Genomic DNA, 12,482 nt, shown 5'->3' with positions numbered 1-12,482 from the left:
GTTCTTAAAAACATAATGATTGTTATCAATGTGTAGGTGATATATGTTGTTCCATACGATGGCCTTACCCAGTGGTGTAACAATTTGCATGGTATTGGCAGCAATAAATATTAAAAATAGTACTCAAAGGAGTTACACAGGCTTATTGGAATACTGGGATGGGCACATTCTACTTGTATCATGACCCCTTTATAATGTCATACAGCATTTCTGTTTTCCCATGAAAACATTTTCATCTGTTTAGGACCAGTCTTTGAAGTTAAGTGAATTACAGCTTTTAGCAGACAGTGAGTGTGTGATCGAGGAGTGCTGGAAGAGCATTAATGGTGCTGTTCTCAGGCCAGTGGTGTCTGGCATTCCTTTTGTAATCCCGTGACACTTGGCCAGCAGCATGGCATTGTGGCTGTGTTAACGCTGCAGTTTGCCAGCAGTGAATTGGATTTGGATAACGGTACTTTGTCCCTGTTACTGTATGTTGTGAATCGCTTTGTGACAACATATGCTTGATTTGCAGGTTGTGTAAATTTTACACCTCCGCCAACATCTACTGCAGCGCTGTGTTTTTTTAATGTTCGTTTTAATTTTAATTTCTGGGCTCACATGTGGTAGTAATGCATTTTACAGAATATAAAACTTTCAAGAAACACTAGGTTACAGAATGTGAAATATTTTCCACTGGTTTGGTTTGGAATTGTAGTGGTTAGAGCTGCTGCCATTGGTTGCAGGTTTGAATCCCACCTTCAGCTATAGTGCCCTTGAGCTAGGTACTTAACCCTAAATTGCTGCAGTAAAAAGTTACCCAGCTGTACAAATGGATAAATAATTATAGTCAGATTAACATTGTAAGTCACTTTGGAAAAAAGCATCAGCTAAATTAATAAATGTATGATGTAAATGTACTAATGATGAAATTTCCATCATTAGAGCGTAGCCCACAGAGCTGGAGCAAAAACTGCTGACAGCGGGCATATTAAGCAGAAGAAAATTTTATAATAGGGCAGTAAATCATGGTTAGGTACGGTCATAAGTCATGGTCAACTTGTTCTCACAGAGAAGGGTTTTTAGTAATAATAATGCAAATTGGTCTAATGCTAATTTATCTAAAAATGTAAGTTATCCTTCAATGAACCCTATTTAATATGAAGGCAGTATCAGCCCTTAGTACTGCAGTAGTATTATCCCCCGTCTTATGCCAAAGAGCACTCTACTGAATACATACATACATATATCAATTTACTGCTTAATTCATGTGATAGCGCAGCTCTTTCAAAGACGTCTGAAATCACCAGTATGTCTTTGTTTCATTTAGAAAGGGTACAAAGGAGGCCAAATTTGACCAAATTTCTTTTTAAAATTTGAAGAGCGAGGATATCGGTTCCATTTGACTTCCAAAAATACCACACCTCATTTGTTACCTCCGAATGAAGATAACCCCATGAACTAAAATTACCCTTGTCAAAGTGAAGATACTCATTCTTATTTCCCAAGCACCATTTTTTTTCTGATAAAGTATATCCTGCACATAGGTTTTACTTGGCCATAAATCTTTAGAAACAGAACATGTGGTTTGCCATGAAACAGAGGTATACACACACACACACACACACACACACTTTCAGTAAACTTGCTGTCTGTTATTCTTGATTATATTTTAGTAATGCTGGAAATATCCTTTGTAATGTCTAGCTTTCCTTTTCTCTTAATTGATTGTACTGAGAAAATTTCTCAAAGAATCTTCGTCACAGTCGTCCAGGACAATGGATTGAAAGAGACAGACAGATAGAAACTTAATTGATCCCAGGCTGCTTTAGCTCCATGCAATTTGTTTTGGGATAAATTAAGTTTTTATTGACCTAACTGTTCTATGTCTTTAATAGGTTTTAATAGCTTAAAGCACATTGTTGGGGCTCAAATGTGAAGGAGACAAAAATAAAATAACCTTTTAATTTTATTGAACCTTTTTACATTATTAAATGCATTTATTATGTAAAATTACAAAAACAGAGGTATAAAATGTATGAAAAAATCTGACTGAAAGTATGAAAAAATGTGCAAAGCACAGATATGTTATAAAAATTCAAATTAAAATTTATCAAAATTTTCCCACAAAAAGCCATATGTTCAGACAAAGCGTGCTGTCGCATTAAAACCGTTCCTTACGATTTCCATTCCAAGTCATAGTTTTCGTAGGGTAGTTGTTTCAGGTGAGTCAAGCAATCTGGCAGAGGTGGAAAAAACAGAAATTAAAATGCTGTTTTACAGAGTAAAATATTTCACAGAAAAAATTCACAATGTGGCAAAGTATGTTGCATGCAGAGATTAACTAAAGAATTAACTAGCGGCAACCAGTTACAGAAGTACAGTAAAAAGAATAAGACCGTTGATAACCAAAGTCACAGTCATTAACATTCTGCTGGATATTTAGACTATGACATAATGCAAAGCTTGCAAAAGTTTCCACAAATTGCTTCTGAGCTCAAAAACATGACATCAGGACTTTCTTTCTGTGATTAGAACCTCTTATCTCCAGCTCCTGAATCGTACCCTGAGGTTCATTCTCACACCTCCACTCCCATTCTAGCAGCCCCAGGATTAATGCAGGCGCCCCTTACCCAGCACCCACTGTTCCGACAGGCTACGGGCACCCTCTGGTTTCTTGCCCCGGTATTCTCCAACGCAGATGCCCGCCTGTCGCACACTCTTGCACACCGTACCCCCGCACAGTCGGATGAGCTCGGACAGGTGGGGGGCGGGCGGCTGGGACTGCGGGGACACGAACATGGCTGGCTGGTTGGAGAACAGGTCCTGCTGGTGCTCGCCAGCTGACAGGTGCTGCTGCAGGCGGCAGATCTGCGAAAAGATGGGAGGCAAACAGAGCTGGATAAACCCAGTCTGGACAAAAAGGTAGAAAAGAGGCTGCAGAGATGATTTTATCTTTGACCGCACAAATTCGCACATCAGACTGCTACAGCATGTTTGTGGACTATTCTCATAGACAACCAGTGAAGTAGCATTGAAAATAAATTTCTGTTATACTCAAAATCAAAGAACTGAGTCAGATGCATCGCGCCATTAAAAAATAAAATAGAAATAGAAATGGATAATCAGGAGTTCCCCAAAACCTCAGTAAAGTATATCTTGTAGTTTTCATATTTCACAAGAAGAGGGCAGAGAAACACCTTCATGTCGAGAGCTAAAATATCACATTTATTTCACATTTTTCAAAAATCCATGAATCATTGCGCCTTGTACTATAGACACCTGGAAAGTGTGAAGATCTGCATTTATATAGTAACATTTGCATTCATTAATAATAAATGTCTTTACTTGGTGTTTATGCATTAGGGATTTAAAGGTCACTGCCAAGTCAACCATTAAAATGGAATGTAGTAGATCTTACACATAATTTGCATCATAATCTGATGAGCCAGAAATACTGCTGTAATGCCAACAGCGCCAGGAATCTGGCCGTTACTAACAGTCAAATGACAGTATTGCAGAATATTGTTTCAAAATTAGACACTTCTATTGAAAAGCACTATGACAAGCACCATTTGGGCTTCCAAAAATTTTACTGAACTTATGGTCAACATTTGTGCAGTAATTAACAGAAGACCACGAAAAGCTTGGGGGGACATTATGGCACAGTAGGTAGTGCTGGTGCCTCACTTCTCCTGGGCTGTAGGTTTGGGTGTGGGTTTAAATCCAGGTCAGTCTGTGTGGTGTTTGCACGTTTTCCGTGGGTTCACTTGGGGCTCCACCAGGTGCTCTGGTTTCCTCCCACAGTCCAAAGACCTGTCTTTCCGGTGAACCGGTGACTCAGTGTGGCTGTATGTGTGTGATTGCTCTGCGATAGACTGGCATCCAATCCAGGGTGTTCCCTGCCTGCCACCCTATACTTCCAGGTTAGGCTCTGGACCATGGCAACCCTGCAGTGGACAAGCCATTATGAATGGGTGGATGGATTAAAAGCTTGAAAGCCTGCTATATGGTTTCCTATCAAACCTGGTACAGTAAAACACAGAATCTGAGTTGGAGGAGTCTGTCAGACTAAACCGTTTAAAAAGAAATCTTTGAGTGTACTTTTTGTCTTGTTCTTGTGAGTATACGCAGGAGCACACATCACGTAAAAGGCTTGTCGTTTATCTTCTAATGTAAAGGGCCTCATCTTGAGACTCGAACTGAAGGCGTGTTTGCACATCAGTGGCGGCATCCACATTAAAATGTAACCCTCCAGCGAGTGCGGGGCACTGAAAAGAAGTCTTTAGCCTCCCTGAATTCTTAATGCCCTCAGGTGTCTCATCTCAAGATAAGGGAGGGGAATGTGCGTGTAGGAAATTAATCACGACCCATTCTGCGTGTCGAGCGTTTTCATAACCCTCTCTGACTGTAGCTGCATGAAACATAATTACAACGGTATGTGCTGTGCATTAGCTGGGGGTGTTTGAACACTTAGTGTCAGGAATCAACTACATTCGAGGAAGGATTCATTCGAGTCCGACATCATTAAACCCAAGCGATCCCTCCGGTTATAGTCCTGTCATCCAGCAGTGCATTAATGCAAAGACATATTGTTCCATGCTGTTGCGTCACAATGGCACTCCTATGCCAGAACGCCATTCACTGTAAATCCTGTCCCCTCCAGCCTTCTCAGCACATGCAAATGAAGGGAACTGACTTTGGGAATCTGGACGGCATAGCAGTCCTTCACGGAACTTGCAGGGCCTTCTCGGTAACCCAGAGGGGTTATGCACAATAGTGGTGAACCCCGGGCCTTGCCAAGCGTCTTGGACATGGGGAGGTGGGCCAGCGTGGGGTGGTGCTCTTCGTGCTTTGGGATTTCGGGGGATGCTGCACTGCCCGGTCGTTGTGGGTCAGCGGCAGGCCTGAAAGGGACAATCTGCTGCCAGGTTTGGACGCACGCCAGAGAAACTCACATTAAACAGCGACCCCGGTGACCTTTGTACGACGCAGAGGTCTTTTATCAGTCTCTAATCACAGCTCGGCTGGACGGTCCAGCTGCTGAGCGGACTCAAAAGGAGCCTTACAGTGTATTGTTCGTTTTATGGAGCATGACTAAGAGGTTCACACTGACGCAGCGGAGAGATTGCTGTGGACGGCTGCAATGTGTTTTATCTGCTACCAGTAAGCTGTACGAAATACGGTAACCTGGGCCCTTCAAGTGCTGTATATCAAAGAAAGGCCCATTTATTGATGGTCTGCTACATGCGTGGCTAATTTGAAACGGACAACAAGGCACAGGCAAACAAACACTGCCCTTCTGTGTGCATTCAAAACAGCTGCGACAATAACATTTTCCATTAAAGTCACGCGAGTTCCGAGTAGCCACAACAAGCTGAGCTTCCTGGGTTATTTACCGCATTATTCCCCAATCTCTAATCCATGTGGTTTGTTTTAAATTTGGCGGGATTATGCACTCGATAATTGCGAATGTAAACAAGTTGAGACTCTAGACAGAGACTGCCAAGATCCAGCTGAGCAGGTAAGACGCAAAGTTACCAGGACAGCGTTTGTTGTTTACCACAGCGCAGATGGTACTCTGAGCACCTGTCTTTAAGTCTTAATAAGACACATGGCACCATGGGTTCCTCAAGGATTAAAACCATGGCTCTGGCTACCAGTCTGGGACACCTAGAGCACAGGTCCTCAACATCGGAGAAGCTCAGTTTCAGTAAGGAACGAAGTCTGCAGAGAACATTTGCCATTAATGTGGAAATATATTTACAGGCTTTTGAAATCCTTCTTATTTAAGGCACTGGGAATTTCTACAATATAAATACACAATACTAGTAATACTGTAACTTAATGCATCACTGGGTCATTTTGAACAAAATATTTATACGCAAAAATCCCCCCAAAGGAGGATTCATTTTCTGAAGAAATTAAAAAAATAACAATAATAATAATAATTATAAAAAAACCAAACAGTTCATGTTTCTAATTTAAAATAATATTGCAGTGAAAAGACATTCTGCTCGGGGTAGAATAAAGACATCAGCTGCTTCACAACACATCGACTGGGAAAAGTCTCAACGCAGCTGATGTTGTAACTTTTGCAACAAAATTATACACTTTTTTGCCTCTTGTCTAAATGCTCCAGACGCAAAGGGGACGTATTACCTCTACACAACTGAGCATAAATTAAATTACAAAATTACATCTGACTCATAAAAACAGTTTAAATGGACCCCTATATAAACACCAGCATTCATTTATCTGGTTACATATATTTTGACACCAAAAGCTCAGGTTGTTTTGAACCTTCTCCATGTATCACTGCACATTTGATCATCTTGGGGGACACAAGTCAAAACGGCCTCACGTCTCATGCGCACACCTGCCCGAGTAAACACGTCCGCTGCGGCCCGCTGAGGAGACAGCTCTCCGCATGTTGATAATTCCACCGCATGTAGGTCATCGTGTCATTTCCTTCCTCCGACATGAAACGGGTCGCCCGGGCTGGTCGCAGGGCCCACGTGTTGCGGCCGGGAGGCGATCAGCCGGGCCACCTGAGAGGGCTCCATTCTGGGCTCCTGGGGGTGACACGGCCTTCCGCTACGGTCATCTGCGTCCGATCACATGGACTCTTTCCTCTTACAACCGGTTACATCACCGTACTTCCTCCAGTTGCACTTCTCTTCCGACCATCCGGAGAACTAAGTGTGTGTGTGTGAGTCAAAAGGAGGACTGTCTCACTCAGTTAGCGGAAGACGAGAGCAAAGCATAATAAGCCTAAATAAGGATCTAGGTGTATAAATAACCATTTTGATTTCTTTTTTTTTTTTTTGTTTGTTATTAGTACTAATTTTGTTTTTTTTTTTTTTTTTGTTTATGCTTTACGTTAGACTCATTTCCATCAAGTAGTTAAAAAACAAAATATTATGATTTTGTTAGCTCTTATAACTTCAGTAGAAGTGTGAACAAATTCTTTGGAAAAACAGCAAAGAGCACAAAATGATAACTAAAGCCTAGTGTGGAATTTGGAGGAGCACAAATTCATATCAAAAATGAAATGAATATGAAAAACAGAAGGTACTGATTCATTTCCCACACCGTATTTAAATAACAGATAAAGTGATCATGCCTCAGAATGCGAGTTCTGACTATTAGAGTTGGTATGTGACCCAGCAGAGTCTCAGCGATGAGGAATGTTCTACTTGTACCCCTAGCTGAAGAGTTAAAATACCTTCTTCATTATTGTCAGCTAAATCCTTAACAACACATGTCCTCAAAGGATCCAGAGTGAATAGGTATATTATAAAAACAGTGAGTGTGAAGTTATAATTACCACCTTTTTTTTTTTAAAAAACATTTCTTTTTGGTCCTTTATTTCTTTCCTTATTTGTGAGATTTTTCAGTGCGACTGATGGGTTGGGTTAAAACCACAATGGCTCAAAAGTTCGACCGATGCAACAAAATACATGAACTCACAGCTGAACGAGCATCTGAAATATTGTACAACTTACGGCAGAAGATATATAGTAGAAGGCTATAAAAAGCTACCAGACATTTAGTAACCTGGCTTGAGATGCGTCTGGAAATGTACTGGCAAAGCGATGAGATGTATTGCGTGTCCTTATCGGTGAACTTGATATGTCGAGCACACCGTATGCGATAGATAAGATGCACGGTCAAGGCAGCCGGTTCCTAGATCACAGAGAGGACACCACAGTGAAATACAACCCACAACCTGTGGACCCATACGGAGACACCTACTGAATGTTTCATCAATTTAACATCAGCGAAAGAGGTCTAACCAAAGTCAAACTGATTCTGACTGATACCAAGGAACAAGCTCAGATATCTGATATATGAACCTAGGAGAAAAATATGTATTGAAAAAAGCATCACAAAAGAGCAGCCCAGCTCAGATATTCAGGGGTTTAAATGCATCTTTGAGGTACGTGGTAAACCAGAAGACTCTGGTTACGGCCTACAAGACGGTCAAAGGATCTGCACACCGATACTTACATGACCTGATCACTCCTGACAGCCCAGTAAGAGCACTGTACTCCTCTGCCTCTGGCCGTTCGGTGGCCCCGCTCACAAGGGATCCTAAATCAGTGTGTAGGTTCTCAGTTTTGGCTCTAATGCAATGGAGTTGGACTTACGTCTCTCCCAATCTTCTAACAGCCCCATAAATTTGCATTGCACCATCTGTAATGATCACCTTTATGGTTTCTACAAGACTCAATTCAATACACAGGAGAAAATCCTCAGTTTACAACATGTGCGACTTACGATGACCCAAACTTAACAACGACCATCCCATCAACCTTGCTATAATGTTTTTGAGCCCTGAAGTTTGATCGTAATGCTCACCAACAATATCATCTGCTGGCCGTTCTGCCGCAAGGCACCCATATTTCTTATGGACTCAGTGAGTGCGTCTATCAGTGATTGCATTTTATTTACAAAAACACTGTTTTATTTACAGAATGTGTCATTTGTGACTCAAGTTACTTTTTATTTGAAATGGCTAGAAAGGGAAAACATGAATATTCTGGTGGTGCAGACCAGGAAACACAAAGTAAAGCAGATTTAGAAAGTGGAAATAATAATACAGAATGAAAATATAATTAAAATAATCTCACTGTTTTCATATTATTCTATAGTATATTAGGATTATTTTAACTGTAATAATGTGTGAACTTTGTGGAAAAATGTAACAATGCCCTATTACACAACATAGCATTCATGGTTTATATAATACAGTATCAGGAGGTTTGGACCACCTGTACAGCAACTTGTGTAAAGTGCACCTGCAAATACTGTGGTATCATTCAAATTAAATGTACCTTGACAACCTTGTGTCTGCATCTACAACTCTTTACCTGTTGTAAAATACATTTTCGTTTTCTCTGAGTTGCACATCACTTTGAAGGAAAGCATCTGCTAGACGAATAAATGTGATGATGATAATACCGAAGAGATGTTGTGATCTAAACTGGGCTCAGTGAGCTCACCAAGGCTGGCAAGGGGAAAGCGAGCAGCAGAAGCTGGAGGAAGATCAATACGGAGGTGAGATCTCCTTGGGGATTGAGACCAAACATCCTCTTCCACACACCTGGTGCTCCCCCTTTGCGAAGTCGGCTCGGTGATATCACGCCGTTCTCCGAAACGAGGGGCGTAAACAACAATGAAAAAGCTCTTTAATGAGTCACGGGAGTTTTAATATTTATTCACAGGTAACGGAAGGCAGCGCTGGCCTGTTTCCCAAGGAAAGGTCAGTGTGAAAGTGAGATTTCATTCTAGACTTCGTATAAATATGTTTCAGTTTGGCTTATTATTTACACTGTGATGTACCCCAAAGGTCCTTTCTAAGTCCTGTACTGTAAATTACCTATAATCCTCAAGGGCAGATAACCAATTCCAGAACCTAATACGCTCCAAGGAGATTTGACGCTTTCTTCAACACACTCTTCATTTCTGTCCAGACAGGTCTGGGCCCCAGTTCAGCCCACAAAGGGTTTTGGGAGGAACATTTGTTTAAGTGTTTTACTTCTGAGATGGGGAGGGAAATCAACCTGTCGCTAAATGTATGTTAAGTGCTTTCTGGTTGGCAGAGATGGAGACAAAGTCCAACCAACCAAGGAGCTCTTCAAATGCCCTTTTCCACACAAGTCAAAGGCCAAATTATTTATTGCATCTGGAAACATAAGCATCAACTCTACTGGCTACATGGGATGTTGACTTAGCTGATAACACAATCGCAAGTCTGGCAGGAAAAAATGGGGGTGATCACAGAGACGGAGATGATTTCAGCATTTTGTAAATGAAAAGGAAAACTTAGGTCGCTGGCAGAAGTAAAAAAGGTGTATAACTGGTAAGAGGGGGAACGGGTTCCACTAGATTTTACTACAGGAAAGTTAACAAATATCCAGTTTACTACACTGGCCATATGAGCATTTTTTTAGCTCTGTGAAAGCAAAGCTTCCTCTGTTAGTGTCTAGTGTGTTGGGCAGAAGGTGGAGTAGTTGTTCTTGATACTTACATGAAACCAGAAGGTTGCCAACTTAAGCCTATGAGGGGGTTTACTGTTGTGTTTTTAAGAATGTGCTCAGTCTTAATTTGAAATCTTTTTTCATTGTTTTATGATCAGCACCACCAGCAGACAAATACAGTCCACAGAGAAATTGCAAATATGTTCACATCCTTTAATTTTAAGTGTAAATGAATAAAAATATAAATATTATCTGAAGAACCTACAGAACCTGATGCGTCCCTACACCTCAACAACAATGCTACACTCCTTTATGGCACCTGCGTCCCTACACCTCACAAGGGGCCCAAAACACAAAGCCTAGAAGTTCTCTCTTGGCCCCGATGGTGGAATGAACTCCCTCTGTCCCTCAGCACTGCTGAATCCCTTCCAGCATTCAGCTCATCTCTTTTGGATACACTTCCTTCCCACTCTGAAACAATTTTATGTTAGTCCTTGATCACCTTCATCTTTTTAATCATCACATTTATTTGTAATTTCCATAGGTGGCTACTGAAATTTGTGTGCTATGGCAATGTATCGAACACACAAGCTGTGCTTCAGTAATCGTGTGTTTGTATCTAAGAGTTCTGGTGTGAAATGTTTTGGAAAAAAGCATCTGTAAAATGCACTAAAGTAAATGTAATAATGATGAATAATAAATAACAAGTAATAATAATAACAGCAACAACAACCTCACTTTTATGCAAAGAGTGGTCACAACAACAGGGCAGACTTTGTTTAGACTGACCACATCTCCAGCACTGCAGGTGGGGGTCTGCCCCGGCTACCACGAGAGCAGGGTAAGCCAATCAGAGCCAATGGGACACTGCTGGACTGTGTGCTCAGTGGGGGATCCAGCTTACACACACTGCTATAAAAGCTTTATGGTTGGGGGAAAATGCCTCAATATTTCCTGTGTGCAGAAACAGACAAGGTTTTTCCTCATTTCTTCAGTTTTTTTCTTTTGCTTTCACATTATAATTTGCAAGCCAATTCCAAATACTGTTTTTCTAAGTGAAACAACTACATTTATTTATTAGATGCTTTTTTCCAAAGCGACTTCCAACAAATTCTATGTAGTGTTATCAGCCCATAAACCTTATTCACCGCGGTGACTTATACTGCGAGATACACTACTTACAGTGGGTCACTCATCCATACATCAGTGGAACACACGCTCTCTGTCACTCGCACACTATGGATGAACCTGAACGGCATGTTTTTGGACTGTGGGAGGAAATCAGAGCACCCAGAGGAAACCAACAGCAGACATGGGGAAAACATGCAAACTCCACACAGACTGAGCAGGGATCAAACCCATGTCCTCTCGCACCACCCAGGCGCTGTGAAACAGCAGCGCTACTTTCTATGCCACCGTGCCACCCTACTAAATATTGCACAGCGTATTTAGTACCCTGTGTATTAATTGCAATTTTCTTTATTTTGCTTATTAATACTTCTCAATAAAGCTAATCAATTTACAGTACTACTGAATAAAGATTAAAATGATTACACTAACATTTGCATGAGTATAAAACATAATTACTGTAAATCAAACTGATTTTTAGACAGTTGAAATTCACCCCTTCTGAAAGCGATAGTTTTTCATCTAATTTTTAATTAACATGGTTGGCACTGAAATAGAAAGGCAAAAGCCTTCAACAAATATTAATTAATACATAAAGAAATACTCAAATGGAACCAAAAATAGTTATAAAAGTGCTTAATTCCTTCAATACCAAAAAGAGGCTGAGCACCGATGTCAACTTTAAATATGGATAACCATACCCTGCTGTGTGTGCCTTGCATCACACTCCATTTAACACATATGCAGCACCATTAATCGGCCTTCAAATCGAACGAAACCCATGCAGGAAATATCTGGTAAAATGAGTCAAATGAAAACTGGGTGAACAAACACCCCCATGTCACCAAAACCAGAGCCCCCCTCCAGGTTGTTTATATGATATCAGTGTATTCAGCTCTTTTGAGGCTCACGCTGATGTGTGTCACCCCCCCCCAGGATGAACAGGATGTGAGGGAGGACACAGCCCTGACCTGGGACGCATCCTCCCCGGTCGAAGGTGGAAAAGAACAGGGCAGTCGGGGCCATTCTGTGGGATTAATACACACGTGCCAGTTGATGTGGAGCTATGAGAGGTATTTTATGTTTCCTGGTGTGCCTCTCTGGTCCTGACTCGACACCCTCTGAAGCCTACAGCTCCCTGGCCCCAGTCCCACACAGGCAAAGCACCTGTCACACAGAAAAAGCAGTGTATTTGTCCACAGTATGATTATTATTACTATTATTAGTGTTTCTTCATTCATTCTTTCACTAAACATTGTTCACACATTATTCAGCTGCCTTTATCCAAGGTGACTTGTTTAGAACAGCCTTCAAATAATTTTGTCTGCTTTGTTCCTCTCTCATCATTTGCATTATTATTATTATTTTCTCTATTTGTTATTTTGCTGT

The 12,482-nt window shown here is 41.1% G+C and overlaps 1 protein-coding gene across 3 annotated transcripts in view; it reads right to left on the bottom strand.

The window, feature by feature from the left end:
* Positions 1–2,145: 2,145 nt before the first annotated feature.
* Positions 2,146–12,482, bottom strand: part of mcph1 (microcephalin 1) — a 43,444-nt gene continuing 33,107 nt past the window's right edge. For all 3 annotated transcript variants that reach the window (XM_018749235.2, XM_029251545.1, XM_018749234.2), the window contains 2 exons: positions 2,613–2,850; positions 2,146–2,218 (listed from right to left, as the gene is read on the bottom strand). In XM_018749235.2, the coding sequence (XP_018604751.2) occupies positions 2,157–2,218; positions 2,613–2,850 (300 nt within the window). In that variant the 3' untranslated portion in view covers positions 2,146–2,156. The remainder of the gene's footprint in view (positions 2,219–2,612; positions 2,851–12,482) is intronic.

The sequence above is a fragment of the Scleropages formosus genome, chromosome 4 (genome assembly GCF_900964775.1).
Source record: "Scleropages formosus chromosome 4, fSclFor1.1, whole genome shotgun sequence".
NCBI lineage: Eukaryota > Metazoa > Chordata > Actinopteri > Osteoglossiformes > Osteoglossidae > Scleropages > Scleropages formosus.
This window is presented reverse-complemented; position numbering and strand designations above follow the sequence as displayed.